Genomic DNA, 17,069 nt, shown 5'->3' on the forward strand with positions numbered 1-17,069 from the left:
CTCCCCTATTGATCATCCTTCTCTTCCTCTCTCCTCTCCTGATTCGCCAAACCTCCCTATCTTTTCTCTCCCAAAACTCTTCTTTTTTATTAGCCTCCCACTTCCTCCCTTATTTCTGATTGGGCAGCCCCCAATCCCTCATTTTTCTCTTCCTTTTTTTCTTCTTTCAATCCATGCTATCCATCTCTTTCCTTTCTCCATCACAGCCATCCACGTGGCGCTTCCAGATTTTCTGGAGCATTCCAGATTATGATTAAATGACCATTTCGTTGATAACTTCATTCATTAATAACTCCTTCGTTATGGCTCTAAATTATGTTCCATTTGCGCCTATGTGTTCGTATCGTAGAGTACTTCGAGAATACAGGAAAATAGTAACTCGTATGCGTCACAAAAGGAGGTCAACGAGAGTCAACAATCTAGCCACTAGTGCATTTTCGTCAATTCACTCATTTAAAAATTAATAAAAACATAAAAGTAAGGATGGCTTATCACATATGTACCACAAAATAAAAAGTAATGAAACTAGCGATATGAAACACAGTGAAGTTGACTATTTTTTTTTTTGTGAACAAACGATATCATTTACATTAAAAGGATAAGAATGTGGGCTAAGCCTCACAATGGGCGAGTCATAATAATGTGGTTCAAATCCATCTTTGGTGAGAATCGAACCTAAGACATTTCACTTACAAATGAAAAGGAATACCACTAGATCGTAGTACTAAATGGCTAAAGTTGACTATTTTGAATATCAAATCAAATGAGAAATGGGACAAGATGAGACCAGGTGTGGGAGCAAAAATTAAGGCAAAAGTAAAGAAGCCACTTATCATAAATTATTTAATTAGGGAAGTTGGGTTATTGGCATGATTAAAACGCATTAAGATTGGGACTACCCTCTACACAAAGAAAGAGGGCGAATGGAGCCCCCGAGAACTACGATTGTATATATAATGGCCTTAAGATAACATAATTATTTGTCAAATAAGTTCCCACGTGCACAAAAGACATAACAATCTCAACATTGGCCCGTAAAGAGATTTAATAAAGTAAACATGTATACAAAGATGTGCACTTGGACACAAAAGACCAATGACTCTTCATTGTTCAAATGAATCTACCAAATGCTCCAAAAGATGGAGTTAGTAGGTTCGAGCATTAATTGTGTTGTAAAATGTAACACCCTTAATGTATAATTTGAAATTTGAAGCCAAGATTATTAATTTATCAAACATTCATTTATCGAGATTTTATTCTATGGGCAAATTACATGTCAATAAGAAACGAGTTTTCAAAAAAGATAGTAAGTATATTACCTATTGCTTCTTCAAAAGAATATATAGTAAGCATTCTGCACCAATTAAAAAGTTCTATCACTTTTAGGCTTGAAAATATCTAATACTTGTTCACCAAAAAAATATATATCTAACACTTGTGCATCGATTGAAAACATCATTTTCTTAGTATGATACCAATTATCGGATGGATAACAAATTGAATTTTTTTAATTCTAGTGTTGGACACCATCCTAAGTTCCTAACGGAGCCAGATTTTCTCTCCCTCCTTTTTGTCTAAGTATAATGATTTTTGTTGTTGTTAACGTGACAAAATCTTGAACGTTGAATCAAGAGGTGAATGTTTTGAACATAAAAATTAGGAGGGGACGGGAGGGCAACCGAAATAGGAGGGAAGAGAATTTAGATCCCTAATTTGTTTGATTAGCCTTGGAAAAAATGATTAGTTTATCATTAGTGCTAAAATAGCGAGTTATTTTCAAGGGTTTTTTTAAGGAATTATGACTACCAACTAAGACCCATTCATTTTTTCTTGGATTTGATTCGCCCTTGTACTATTGTCCTTCTCCTACACACACAGAGATAATAGAGTGTCACATACTCACCCACAGAGAAGAGAGAGAGTGTGGAGAGAGAGGGAGGGAGGGAGGAGAGAGGGTAGCTCTCTCATCAAATCTCGCCTACAGAAGAAGATCATCCTCTCCTGCTGCTTCATGCTTCTCCTTCTTATGATTTCTGGGCCTGTCGGCACACCGCCACTTTTGTAAATAAGTAAAATTCGATTCCTTTTCCATCACTTTCTCGAGAAAATTTCTTTCCTTTTTTGTTTTCTTGGGAAAATTACCTCTCTCTCATTACACTTTCATTTGCTTTTGTACCTTCAAGATGTTTCTGGTTTGTTTAAATTTCTGGGTTATGCTTTAATTCTGGAAAATCCTTCATATTTCTAATTTTTGGAAGCTCAATTTTTTTTTTTCAGTTTCTCACCAACTTGGATATATATGTGTGTGTGTGTGTGTTGCTATTTTAGAGTGTGGGAATTACTTATTGTTTTTTGTTTTTCTGCAAAGACTTAGAATCAATACAAAGTTGTTTTCTGCAAGGAAAGTTTTGCATTTGTTTTAATTGTCTAATTTTGTTTTTTTTTTAATTTAATTTAGATATTTGTTGTTTTCTGCAAGGAAAGTTTTGCATCTGCTTTCATTGACTAATTTTGTTTTTTAATTTAATTTAAATGTTTTTTATTTATCTAGTGAAATACTCTTCTTGGGCATTGATTAGGTTTCTGGGGTCTTTTGTGGTTGAGATTCTTTTCCAATTAGAAATTAAAAACAAATACTTTGATTTGGTTAGTTCAGAAAACACAGAAGGAAAAAAGGGTTTCTTTACAAGTTAAAAGGTATACGCTTTTAGGTCATAAAGGTCCCAAGTTTGATTTTTCTTTTCCTACTATGTGAATTCCCTCCCTGTGGATGTGCAGACATATCAGTATCCTTGTGTTTGGTTCCCAAGAAAATAAAGGAAGAATATAAAAGAACAAAAAATTTCACCTTAATTTTGGTCAAACTAAAAGGTAATTGAGTTATTAATTGGGCTTGAAACCTTGTTTTCTTCCTTACCCTACAAATTTTGTGCTAATCAGTCCATTTTTCATTTCGTTCTATGTGGAAAGTGTTTGCAGTTGCGATGAATCAATTTAACTTTCCGAAAAAAAATTTGATTGTTTTGCTAATTTTTATCATAAATACTATTTCTGATGCAGGGCAAGGATTATTTTTAATTGAAGCCAAATTGAAATGGAAGGTGGTATGTTTACAGGTATAGGAAATGGAACACAACTAGAGACCAAAGTTGTGCAAACATTCCAGAAGAGCTTTGTGCAGGTGCAAGACATTTTGGATCAGAACCGGTTGCTAAGTAACGAGATTAACCAAAACCACGAGTTGATGATCCCTAATAACCTCAGCTGGAATGTTGGCTTAATTAGAGAGCTTAACAACAACATTAAAAGGGTGGTAGATCTATATGCTGATCTCTCTGGATCTTTTTATTCTAGACTATCAAGCCGACATTTGATTTGGTTTTTATCTTTTCTTGATGGTTTTCATAATCATTTTTGGATATATTATCTGTTTGTTGTGGGGAACTTTCGATTACCTGCTTTATTCTTTTCCCATGTTTGTCAAAAAAATATTTCCTGTGGTGTCCCTTCCCTAGTTAAGGATAACAATGGAGGATTGGTATATTCTGTTAGCAAACTTAGTATGTTTAGAGAAGTTTCCTGTGTAAAATTCCTTGAGCTTGTTTACATAGTGAGTATGCTTTTGGGATAAATAGAAGAAAGCAGTCCTGAAATTTTACTTTTGTTGATTAGTTTTATATGAAAGCACTTCAAGGGACAGAAAGATGATCAAACAATAGAAATGTAGGGCCCAATTGTTCATTCTTTTTTAGTGGTGGAATGGAAATGGTTTCAACCTTGATTGGCTACCTTTTGCTCATATTCTCTTTCTAATTGATTCCCTTATTCTTTTTAAGGTTTTAACTTTGTATTTGTTCCTTTTAAATATTGGGAAATGATTCCCGCACACCCGTTTTATGCTACTGCACACCTCTGTTTTTTTGGTATCCTTAGCCTTTTGTTGGATTTATACTTTCTAAATGCTAGAAATAAATAAGGATGTGCATTGGGAGAAAGAAGTCTACCGAAAAGACTTTTCCAAATCTCTCTCTCTCTCGAAGGGAGAAAAACTTACAAATAATGAGGACACCAAGGTGTCGATGTTCCAAATCAATCGCGCAATGCTATGTAAGATATCCACAACGCATGGTGACAATGATGATTTTGGACATCGCTAACTTAGCGTCTTCATTGTTGAAAGTTTCTCATGTGGTAGGCCTTTGTGGATAATTGCATAAGGGTAGTGCTAGGGATGTCGCTAAACCCAAATTTCTATACCAAAATTTCTAAACCAAATGACATGGATATTGATGATAGGATTATTACTCAACTGTTGATTAAGTGCTTATTTCCTATTATGATACATCATTTAGTTTGTGGTCTCCCTAACATTATTCATTACATTTTAATGAAGTTTTTTCCTTTTTAGCATAGTTTCTGAACGACTTTTAGCATTGGTGTAAGCATTAAACTGAAGTAATGCAAATATCTATTTTTTCCCAAAGAGTTTGTAATTATGATGCGTCTTACTTTTGACATGAATGGCATTGTTGAGGACGATGCGTGTGGGGTCCATATAACTTAAAGGAAAAGTTTTAAGGACAAGGATTGTCTGCCCTCCTAGTTGTGGTGTCCTTCCATACTCTCTTATTTTGTGCGGTCACGGTTAAGCCACGTCAATATTTTATATTAATTTTTTAATGAGATAATAAGACAAAAAATAATAAAAATATAAAATATTAACGTGGCTTAACCGTGACCGCACAAAATAGGAGGGTATGGAAGGGCACCACAACAAGGAGGGCAGACAATCCAAGTCCCAAAAAATTACTGTGAGAAGGTGAGGAGAAAGAGAGGGTGATGGGAAAGGGAGACAAGACAAAGGCTAAGTAGAAAGAGAATACAAGGTGTGAAGTGGGGAGAGAAGAAAGAGAGGGTTGGGAGAGAAAAACTCTAAAAACTTTTTAGTGTTTTTAAGAAATGGACTATGTTTTCAAATTAGTTTTTAATCCAATTTTTAAAAAGACTCATACCAAATAAGAATTCAAATCCTAAAACTCAAAAAGTATTTTTGAGTTAAAAAAGTTGAATTCAAGTAGGATACGAAACAATTTTTTTTTGTTTTCAGTTTTCATTGTGTGCATTTTCTTGCATTTCTTCTAGATCTCTCTCGCCGGTCTTCATCTACTCTTATATATCACTCGTCTCCTCTATATATTTTCCATCAGTCACTAACACAGAAAGTGAATTTAAAAAACAAAAAAAAACGAAACTATTATCCAACAGATACTAAATTTTTGGGAATCTTAGAGGATTTTGGAAACACATTTATGTGTCCCAAGGCCCACATAAACATTGCTCCCATACTATGAGAGATTTTTCAGTGCGTCTGGAATACGGCACGAAACACCATATGTCATTATACAATAGGAGGGGCACTTGAAAAAAAAAAAAACTTTTCTCTAATTGTATAATAACATATAATGTACCGCCTCATCTTGTGATACACTGAAAAATCTCTCCTATACATCGAGAATCATGTGGTATTACATGTATAATTACCTAGAATGAGTTTCGGAATTATTTTGTTTTTTAACTTCCATGTATTAGCTAACACCTAAAATCTTTAGAAGGATTAGAATGAGGTAGTTGATTTCATACCCATTCTTTGTTAACTATGTGGAGCCAAAAATAATCAAAAGACGACACGTGGATTCTAGGGTGAAAATGACAAAATTACTCTCGAGGAACACCGAAATTCCTACGCACGAGCAATGAACAATCATTCCACAATCAAGTCAAAAGTGCCCAAAATAGGTATTTATTCAAAACCTTCATCCATCCTCATCAAATTTTCTCCACAAGGTAACCCCCAAAACATTCCTTTCAAATTATATTAATTAGCTTAATTGATTTATTACCTAATTAATTTATTAATTGGCTAATTAACTATCAATTACACCCAAAATGCCACAAAAGGGCTGATTACCATCTCTCCAAATGAGGCCGGCCATGCCCTATATATACTACCCCATTTTCTCTAAAAACCTAAGTTCTACACTCTTGCTAAGTTCTCTAAATTCTCCAAACACTTTTCCCTTAAATTCTAACTTTGGCATCGGAGGTTCTTCGGCCAAAGCACCCCCCCAATTCATCGTGAGCGCGTGAGGCTCTTGGCCTTGACCTAAGGTGTTATTTGTTTTGTAGGTGCAATTTTGTCCAAGAAGAAGAAGACGGAAATTTGCATCCACAACCTGTATTGCCGACCTTTCTATTCCTAATTTCAATTTTCAAGTAAACTAGTCATCAAAGCAGTGCTTGGACAATCATGTAGTGGATGACTTTCCCTCGTTGTTTCTACATTGAATCAACGACTAAAAGTTATTCATCAGTGCCATAATGCATCAATGGTTAAAAGTTAGCTCGTAAGAGATCCCTAATAAGGGGCTTTATATGGAGCTAGAAAAGTGATGGATCCAATTTTAGAGATCCGAGAAATCTTTAGAGCTTTATAAAAAAATCTCTCTCAATGAGGGGCTATTTCTTCTGGACTCTATATGGGGCTATATATATTTATTTATATAGTAATTTGATTATGCAATGATTTATTTTTTTTGTATTAACTTATCTTAAGTTGATTTTTGGATGTGTTATCTTAAAAACAATTATGAACCTTTTAACCTTAAAAAGTTCAAATTATGAAAAACTTAGATTTCATCACTTATGAACCGTTCGTTAGATTAGATTCTCTTATCTCATTTTGATCCGTTTAAATATACAAACCTCCACTTCACCCTCTGAAATAATTTGATTTTCACGTACCACACAACAAGTACATTAGTATCATACAATTTTGAAAAAAAAAATTTGAAAATTTCACCCACCAATGTCGTTGAATGTTAAATCAATTTGAAATTTTAATTCTTATGGAATTTAAAACAATCATAAATTAGCCAAATTGCAAGAAAATGTGTAAGAAAAAAGAATAAAAAGAGAGTATAAATGTATTTGCAAGTGGGGGAGAGTGATAGAATTTAGCTCACATGGGTTGCTACTTTTCTTGTGAGACCCACTATTTTTTGGGTCTAGATGTAGCCTAATTTTATGTAGATTATCCTAATTTATTTTTATGAACATTTTCATCTAAAAATATTTACATTCCAATAAGTAATTAAAAATCATACAAATACATAGGCATTTATAAAGTTTTATGTTATATTTGATTTAAATAATTTTCTTAAATTATTTTAGACATTAGATTTAATTTTGCGCAGTCAAATCTTTTTTTTTACCATTAGATTTGATCTCATTTGATCATAGCTGTTAGATTATTAGTAAAAAACAAAAAAAAGTTGAAATATGATAGTTTGATGGGTCCATAATGATTTAAGCAATCCTTAAATCCTAGGAGGAATTTAGTCTAGAGATATATTTTCTCCCCAAGGCTTATTTAGCCGAATGGTTGGAGATGGTTTGGGAGAGTTTTAAAGCTTATATTTTAAACTTTATCCAATGGGTTGGAGATGGTCTAAGAAAGGAAGTTGCTAGCCCAAGTGGTAGATCTAGCCCTATTTTCCGGCTCATTAGGGATGAACTTCTCACTCAGGCTGAAAATGTGGTAACCTCATGGAGGATAAAGCCCCCATTGGGGATGCTTTAAGCCTAACATGCATAAAATACTTGGAAGTCGAGGCAGATTGTCCCTATAATTTTTCTTGACAACATTCTACCCTCGTCACATATGGACCCCACATTATGCATATGCAAACAAAGTCTGTGCGTGTGTTCATAAGGTCATCTCCAACCAAAATGGCTAAATATATCCCCGCCCAGAATTATAGTCCTGCAAATAATTATTTTAAAATGAACAATGTTAGGCCATACTCATATATTGCCTCCAACCGAATGTGCTAAACATAGCCCTCTTAATAATTTATTAGTTTTAGTTTATACTCTAAATTTATTAGTTAATTTAATTAAATTACCATTGGATGTTTTCAAATCTAGTTTTTGAATTTGAATCAATTATTGTGAATAAGAAGTTGGCCCCAAAAAAAGGCTAAGAAGAAGGCTATATTTGGCCAGCCCGATGCCCCTTTGGCCAAATAATGGTCTAATGGGCTCCATAGAATTATAGCCCAGCCATTGGCTAGAAATGAGTTTTTGGACAAATCATGTCATTTTTTGGATTTTGGACCTTTAGCCCTCTTCATTGGAGATGACCTAAAAACATCTCCAACCGAAGGGGTTATGTTTAGCCGTCGTCCAGATTATAGCTTTGCAAGAAATTATTTTTTAATGAATAGTATCAGACCGTATTTATTATTTTAAGTTTGTTCTTTATTTGTTCTTTATGGTTAATTGAATTAAACTATCATATTAAAATAAGGTTCCAAACATATTTTGAGGTCATTTGTCGCTAAATGAATAAGCCTCCGAACAAATTTGAGTGCCACTTGAAGATGTGGCCATTTGAAAATTATTGAAAAAACTAAAAGAAAGATTATTGGAAAAGGTACGAGAGGGGTGTGTATGAAAAGAGTGTTTGAGGTGGATAGAATGTGAAGAATTGAAATAAAATGAGGTAAGATGGTATGGAAGGGTGAAAATGATGTGAGAAATAATATAGAAATATCTTAGGTATTTATAGGAAAAAAACTAGAATTTTTTTTTTCAATTTCATCTTAAAAAAAAAAACCAATTGGGCCCAATTGAAGGGGCTGGCTGGCTAGCTAAAGACGGCAAGCCCGCTGGCCATATGGTTGGATTTCGACCTCATGGATCTCAAGAGTTTTTGGCCCAAACCTTTATTGGAGATTAATTTCGTGTCAAGGGCTATCATTTGGCTTATGGCCAGCCCAATTAGAAATGGCCTAGGTGCATAAAGATTTTCTATAGCATTCAATATTTTGAACTTTTTAGCCGTTAAAATTTTATTTAAAAAATATATTAACTAAGATATAACAGATTCTGGCACCAATAATTTTTGTAAAGGTAGATGCAGTTTCCATGGTGCAGCCTGTATATGCAGCAGAAAAACATATTGAAAAATAGACAAACTGATTACTGAGGTTGCTCTTCTGACTTCTTCAGCATTGCGTTCAAAAACTCTTTCCAATCTGAAACCTTTTCGTCTCCATTCACCACCTATAATATCACACAGTGCCATCAAGAGTGATTAACTCTCTCATCACTTCACTTATCAGCAATTAAGGTAATAAAACTACAGTGGAATTTGAATAAAAAACAAGAAAAATAATAATAATTAAGCCGGATCAGACCCCATTTTGCTGTGTTCTCCTCGTAGTTTTGAGTAGATTAAGCTAGATTAAACTATCGCTCGATCAAAATAAAACATTTACGTATTGTGGACTAGCATATGTGGGATTTAGAGATCAAAATAAAAAAAAATTCAATTATTTTGTGTGTGTTTATTTACCTCAAATATGAATCCTCTCTGAGGGACTACACCAACTGCTTCTGCACAAATAAAGGCTGCATCCTCCTTGCTAAGGGTTCCTTTTGCTGCACTTCCCTATATATCATCATCAACATCGAATGAGAGTTTTTAGAATTCAGTAGAACAGAACTCGTTCCACTGCAACATCACATCCTTTATGCTTATGTACTGATTATATATGTATATGTATAGCTTTTAGTTATATTTCACATTATACCTGTTCAAAGCTAAAACCTTGAGTTCCACCAGGAGAATTTTGTAACGAGCCAGCTCTGATCACGGTGTAAGGGATTCCAGAGGCCACCATTATTGATTCATCTTGCTCAGCCAATTTTCTTGCATTGCTTTTCATGAGAGCTTGAATGCCATTGGCACCTTTGTAGACGGACAACTGCAACCTCATTATTAAGTCACAGTAACAACCATGCAAACGCACATATATCTGTGTGTGTGTGTGTGTGTGTGTGTGTGTGTCGATATACATGTGTAGAGAGAGAGAGAGGTACCTGAGATAAGAGGATTATATGTTTTACCCCTTTCAAGCTCCCAACGGTAGATAAGAAACCTTCCTGACAAAAGAGAACAAATTTAAAAGACATTTTCAACGTTTGAGTTGCAACAAATGTATCATGTCAACAGCGCTGAGGCAATCAAGAAACTAAATATAGCTTAAGAACAAAGACACCAATCTCGGTCTGGTAGATCAGCCTGCACAGTATGAGTTCATTTCACATGTTTTAGTTTCCTAGTCTGTTGCACCATACAAGTTATATATATATGAAATGATGCTGAACAGATTTGATTTCAGTACAAGTTTGGTTTTGTAAAGTTAGAACAGTTTCAGAACGGTTTGTATACTAAAATTTCGCAAGATCAGCAAAGGTGCGAGGTCTAGATATGCATACATTTGGGCATATTACTGTGGAAACTCCTCGTAGAACTCTCTTTAGGAACGGCTTGTCCTTTGAATCTCCGGCCATTGACTGTGCATACAAAAGCACAACCATGAAGTCAACATTTGAAGTGCCAAAAGAAAGACAAAAAAACAGCAAGGGACAAGGCAGTTTTGCAGGAATTAATTCCCTCCTACCTCAACATAAGTCCCAAACGCTTCAAGTGCTACCCGCTTATCCTTCACCAGCGCTTTTATTCTAGCTCTTTTGACGATCAATGACAATATTACCATCTACACAGGCTAGATAGCACAAGGCTCAAAATCCAGCCAATCAAGAGAAGTAGCAAGAAACAACTTGATCAAATAGCAAGGATAGATATTGGTCTTCAAGTACTTTTTGCCTCTTAAATGTTAAGAAAACAAGTCTTATTCGATTGTAGTTATTCTGCAGCATTGGCATCTGTTTCTCAGATATATTTGCAAACAACAGTATCACTAATGACATATTTACTTACTCGGAATGCAGGAAGTCATGAATCGGAAAAGCTAGGAATACGGAGAGAATGAATGGGTGTGGGATTAACTACTGTTTTCCAAGTATTAGTTTTCTTGTTAACATTTATCAAATTGTCAATACCAACATAGATGATTAATCACAAAAATGAACAATGCCGTAAAATGCACCTGTCCCATCTCACTATCTCCATCAGTTACCAATACAGCATCCCTGAGTTCTTCTCCTTCTGCATAAAAAATACATCAAAATCCTTTAAAAAAATAAAACTTTGAAGCATGACTATTCCTAGATTAAATTTTGACATGTATGGTTTTAAGGTCCGTCGATGAGAAGCATCCATGAATTATCCACCTGTGAATTCATCCTCATCTTCTTCATCTGCGGATCCATCTTTCGGTAGAAGCTCAGGTGCCCCATACCATTTCCTTAACTTGGGACCCCCTTCAAACAATTAACATAAAACAGACTGATCACTTGAACATAATGCAAGCAATGCAACCAATTAACCATAAATCGGTTCCAATAAAAAGCACGAAAACTCTACTATATACACCGGAATTTTTGTCCGTCAGCTCTTGGTCATTGCCTCGTTGATCAAGGATGTAGAGGCTAAACATCTCGGTATACATAACACACCGAAGCATACCGAGAAATCTCTAAATGCAACACTGTATCAAAACAAGGTCGATAGACTTGAAAACAAAGATTACCCTCGATGTAATCAAGAATTTGGTCTGCCAAGCTTATTTTCTTCTTGGCCTTGCATCGAACAAGATCACGCTTTCGGGCGGTAGAGATGAAACAAGAATGCTGCAGTGGTCTAGTTGGGTTTTGAGGAGGCAAGCTGGGTAGAGTGAGTAAAGAGAGAGTTGACGAAGAAGGAAGTGCATCCGCCATTGGTTTGGTTGCCCGTACGTTTGTTATGTCATCCAACCGTTTTTTTGGAGCTGCCGCTAATGTTTATGGCTTATGGAGGAGGATAAGATAAAAGAGAGGAGCTTGGCTATAGAGAAGGATAAGATAAAAGAGAGGAGCTCGGCTTCTTAAGAGAGTTCCTCCTCAATTTACTTAGGGGTGTTTTTTCAATTAGGAATATGTGAGGTCTTACAGGAGTTTAAAAATTAATGGGTATTCAGTTAAGATTATAAACGAATCGGTCAAACATAGATTGTATTCAATTTAAATTTATAAAAAGTCAGTCAAAGTCTGGTAGTATTCAATCGAGATTTTTAAAGTGATTTTCCAAATCTAAAAGTATTCAAGAAGTCAGGAAATTTGTAGGATTCATAACTTTGCTGATTTTGATGCATTCTAGGGTGAGGTATAAATATCAAAGACTCTCACAAATCAGGCAACCCCCTCCATATTTCAACGTGACTCCTCATCTTCAAAGTAGACTACAAAATACGAACAACTTTTTCTTCCGAAAGCCTCTTCTGCAAGTAATACACACACAATTTGCTATGTCTCCTATTGTTAATCTTTACATTAGGGTTCTAATTATTGTGTTTATTGGTGGTGTTGTGTTTTTTTTTTTTTTTACTTCGTCTTGAATTATGTGTATTGATTTATTTGAAGATGCATTGAAATTGGAAGAACTAATGAAAATTGCAAGCTCTACCATCCAACACCCACCAAAATTAACGTCAATTCATGTCTCAGAATACAGGTTTGTTTTAAATGATTTGTCATCTAATTTGTTATATGTTAACAACGATTCATAACACTTTTCGAATAATGTGTTTGTTTGCTAAAAAATTAATGTCGGTGTTAGCTTCCTCTACTTTCGGAAGGGGAGATTTACAACAAAGAAGGGGCAAACATTATAACAATGGTCCATAGAAAGCAATACTTTGTTAGAACTAATGGTCGATGCTGCCAAGCAAGGATGGGGTGATACTAATGGTTCGTTTAGCGCAGTTAGTGGAAACGAAAATTCACTTTTTGTTCAAACTTCGTCATACTTTCTTGAGAAATATGGTTGAGAGAATATTTGGTATATTTAAATTGCGTCTCACAATTTTTAGGTATGCACTTCCAATTCCGTACAAGATACAAGCAGAAGTAGTGTTACCTTGTGCAGGATTACACAACTTTCTTCTTAAAGAATGTCGTTTCGATGAGTTTCTTGTTGAAGATGAATAACCTTCATCGCCGTCATCGGTGCCAGAAGATCAAAGTCTCAAGGTATATTGTGTTTTTTGTTTTTTATTTTTTATTTTGCTTTGTTTGGATAGTTAGAGCTCAAAAAAAAAAAAAATTTAATGACAATTTGAGGGGCAAAAGTTTAGCAAACAAGATAATATGTGCAGGAATTAAATTTGAGTGTATCCAGTGTAGTACTCTTGCTTGTGTGTGGCTACTTATGCTAACAAGAGATGCTAAGGAGGTTTCCTCAAAAGTATGACTCTCTATAGATTTCTCTTGCTTCATGGCTTTGACACAATATTTTATAATGTTGGCACAAAAATTAACGTTAAATTGTGGGGTGACAGAGAATCCATAGAGTGCTCCATTTTGAGAGAATCCCATTAGCATTTCTCTATGCTAACATATTGCATTCCAATGAGTTTGATAAAGATTTTACTCTAGAAAAAAAATCTTAATGACTCTATTAGATTCCATAAGAATGCATTGAACTTCATAACAAATTTCATATCAATTTTTTTTTACATGTCTGTTTGGACCCAAATTTACATTATCGGCCCGTGCAATCAAGACCGTTGAGTGAGCATAGCTCCCAACCGTCGGATAGAAGAGTGAAGATAATTTTATTATTGTTAAGAGATAATATTATAATTTTTATTATAATAATTATCTTTTAACGTGAATTATCTTGGTTATGGGATGCAAACTATATCTGTCATCTCGAAGCAAACAACACAGCTCGAGTTGGGATTCTTATCACTGGCCTATAGGATAAGGAAATGGTGACGTGATGTGGCAGAAGGTTAGCTTGCATGCATTTGATGGTCTCTCTTGGGGCATGCGAAAGATCAGATGTGGTAGAGAATAAAATAATATTCTTTTATTTTCTACATAATCAAAACAACAAAGTGCATTGAATATTGCCAAGATTGCATCAGGATAAATATTTGAAAGCCGAATTTGATGGAAGGTCAGGTTCTTAAGATGACGGCAGGTTTTGGTTGATGTGATAAGGTGTGGGATTAGCAACAGATAAAGACTTGGAGTCACAGTACAATTGGGATTGGTTTCCACGACTTGAGCATGCAGATCTCTATAAATACTAAGCGGCAGACCATTCAAAAGGTCCTCCAATTCAACACACAACTGTCCTGCGCAAACTTTCTCAACAACTTTGAGATTTTTATTTTCTCTTTTCGCTGACACATCTTCCGTTAGCATCAACAGCACTGTGAAAGCAACCGGTGATATCTTAAGTCGGCATAAATAACTCTGTCATCGTAGAATCAGCCGGTCTCGCAGTACCTTCCGTTGGCATCAACAGCACTGCGGCGAGGACGGTTGGTTACCTATCCAAGTCTCGGTCGAGAAGGATTCCCGAATCCTTATTGATTGAGGTCGTCTCATTAGCCTTCTCGGCGAAGTGAGGTGTTACAGTTTATTGAGCTCGGCGCATTGCACACCGAGTTATTTTATGATTGGATACTTCCAAGTGGGATTTAGAGTTCGGCATTCAGACGGCCGAACCACGTTTACTATTAAGACTTATATTCGCTTTGAGTATTTGTGCCCTTACACTTTGGTGTCGATTCGGCGAGAATTTACTCTGACGAATAACATCACCTTGACCGAATCCGACGACGGAGATTCGTGAACTTCATAAGAATAGTAACCTTGTCTTCAGGTTCGAGAGCCCAAAAGGCCGAGACGTGTTCCTTTCTTGGCCGCAATCGCAAGACGCAGAAGTCAGCCGCGCACCCAACGCAACATCAACAAATTTACTCCTCGGCCGAGCTCGACCGACGAGTTGGCACGCCCCGCATTCACTGAAAGACGTAGTTAGCTTATAGATTACTCGGCCTGCGCGCCACGTAAGCTTGGTAGTTTTTCGGGTCAACATTTTGGCACGCCCAGTGGGACAGAGTGTTAAAACTACGAAGTTCATATGATATATCAAGATCCCAATCCGGCTCCACGTAGCCGATTGCACGAGCTCCTAGAGCAATTGGAAAAACACGACGAGGAACGTAAAAGATCTTTGGAAGTGGAAAAAGTTCTTTGTGGCCTTAGAGAGATGCAAAAATCATTCGCTTACATGTTGCGAATAAAAGCTCTTGTTACCCTGCAAGAGCAATGGGTAGATGAAGACAGGGCTCGATTTAATGCATGGCTAAATGGAGATCATTTTCCTTACGTTTTCGACTACAAATCAATCCCATTTGGTGAATGGTTGGTTGAAAAGACCGGGGGGCAATTTTCCACTCCAGCCACAATTAAAATTCGGCCTAAGAAGATTGTCGAGATGGCTGAAGAAAAACCTAGGCCACCTGTTTTGTCGGTCAAGACTAAAATTATGGTAGGCCTAGAAGAAACAGTTCAAGTTTCTGAGTTACAAATCAACTTAGAAAATGATTCGTCGGATAAGTGCTTCAATGACGAACAAGGCCAAGACATGGTTTTAGATGGCAAAACTACGTCAATTGATATGATTATTGGTGATAAAGCTGATATGGAGAAATCCCATTCGGCTAAGTTGTTCGAGTTAAAAACTGAAATTTGCGAAATTATTGTGCATGGGAGGCATAATAATTGTTCAACACATTCGGCGGCCGATAAAAAATATTTTTCCAAGTTAAATATATTTGGAGATCATTTTTTATTCGGATCAATGCAAAATTTGATTGGCTGTGTTGATATACAAAAATCTCGGCTTGGAATAAAGCATTGTTGGCCTCCTCCACTTTATAGTTCGGCCACTTTTGTTTTCTTTTGCTAAAAAAAATATAAAAAAATAAAAAAAAGAATAAATTATTTCCTTAAACCATTCGGCTGCCTAGCCGATGCTTAAGAAAATAAAGAGGGCACGGGTGATACGGGTGATATAATCAGCAGATTAGATTTAAACTTGTCGAAAGTCAGTACATATAAAGGAGCTGTTGCTTGCCGAGAGGGTTTTTTTTCTTAGGTCGAGCTCGGCCAACTTGTCGAGAAATATTTTCTAAGTTATGTAGACATAACTTTTGAAACTGGAGTACATTGTGAGATGATGTGGCGTGAATCATTATTTCAGTCATCATTTTTGAAAGCCGGGAACAACTGGTGGTGTGAATCATCGTTGAATATATATATATATATATATATATATACACACACATCTATATATATATATAGCCTACGACATCACATCAAAATAGGCCAAAAGAAAGATGGCATGCAAAAGCAAACGGCAGGTTCAAAAGTTTGATGAAAAGCCACTTATTTTAGGTTGTAGGCTTCCATGTGGGCACACCCTCTTATTCGGCCGAGCCATTCGACGCATGCTATGGGAGGAAACAATTTTCGGCTGTCTAGGCCGAGGCCGAGAGAATCAGAACGATGTTATGGTGGATTTTTAGGCCGAGCTATTCAACAAGTGCTCGCAGCTTGATGGGCAAGTGTATCTATATATATATGGCCAACTGTTTGCCAAGCACGACTAACGTGAGGATCGTTAAGGGTAAAATGGTGGCAGCCGAAGAATCAGCCGAGTCGACAGCATGCGTGGTTGAAATGCATATGGTAAATATATGTTGTTATGCGTGGCTCGGTGGGTGAGGATCATCAAGGGTGCATGGTCGTAGAATCTACGCAATTAGATTCTACATGCAGTCAAGCTTGAAGATGCATGACCCAAACCGTAGTTTCGTCGCACAAATTAATTGTATATGCACAATCGGGTTTTATGAGTGTACCTCGACTTCGAGCAAGTAGTTTCCTTTGTTGAGATTGTTTTTTCGGCCTTGGAGTGTTATTTGGACTAAGGGGTGGTCGAGGTGGTCTATTAAAGGGCTTGAAGTCGGTGACTCCGAAGAGCAAATTAATTTCCTTAACCATTCGGCTTACAAGCCGAAGCTCAAGGAAACTGGGGGGCAATGTTTGGACCCAAATTTACATTATCGGCCCGTGCAATCAAGACCGTTGAGTGAGCATAGCTCCCAACCGTCGGATAGAAGAGTGAAGATAATTTTATTATTGTTAAGAGATAATATTATAATTTTTATTATAATAATTATCTTTTAACATGAATTATC

The 17,069-nt window shown here is 36.0% G+C and overlaps 1 protein-coding gene and 1 long non-coding RNA gene across 2 annotated transcripts; one reads left to right on the top strand and one right to left on the bottom strand.

Annotated features, from left to right (window-relative positions):
* Positions 1–1,920: 1,920 nt before the first annotated feature.
* LOC114826756 (uncharacterized) lies at positions 1,921–3,786 on the top strand. Its single transcript, XR_003775805.2, has 2 exons — positions 1,921–2,069; positions 3,061–3,786. It is a non-coding gene; the product is annotated as an uncharacterized lncRNA (long non-coding RNA).
* Positions 3,787–8,884: 5,098 nt separating this feature from the next.
* On the bottom strand, positions 8,885–11,944 carry LOC103424153 (uncharacterized). The gene is made up of 9 exons (XM_008362232.4): positions 11,562–11,944; positions 11,203–11,292; positions 11,019–11,077; positions 10,530–10,625; positions 10,345–10,422; positions 9,946–10,008; positions 9,657–9,830; positions 9,419–9,514; positions 8,885–9,126 (listed from the first exon to the last, which is right to left on the bottom strand). The coding sequence occupies exons 1-9, from the start codon at positions 11,746–11,748 to the stop codon at positions 9,043–9,045; spliced, it is 927 nt and encodes a 308-aa protein (XP_008360454.1). The 5' UTR covers positions 11,749–11,944; the 3' UTR covers positions 8,885–9,042.
* Positions 11,945–17,069: the final 5,125 nt, after the last annotated feature.

Source organism: Malus domestica, chromosome 09, assembly GCF_042453785.1.
Source record: "Malus domestica chromosome 09, GDT2T_hap1".
NCBI lineage: Eukaryota > Viridiplantae > Streptophyta > Magnoliopsida > Rosales > Rosaceae > Malus > Malus domestica.

Excerpts from the sequence above, each read along its gene's own strand:
- LOC103424153 (XM_008362232.4), bottom strand. The coding sequence starts at position 11,748 with ATGGCGGATGCACTTCCTTCTTCGTCAACTCTCTCTTTACTCACTCTA. Across the intron at positions 11,293-11,561 it reads AATTCTTGATTACATCGAGG|GGGGTCCCAAGTTAAGGAAA; the intron begins GTAATCTTTGTT and ends AATTGTTTGAAG. Across the intron at positions 9,127-9,418 it reads AGAGAGGATTCATATTTGAG|GTGGTGAATGGAGACGAAAA; the intron begins GTAAATAAACAC and ends GTGATATTATAG.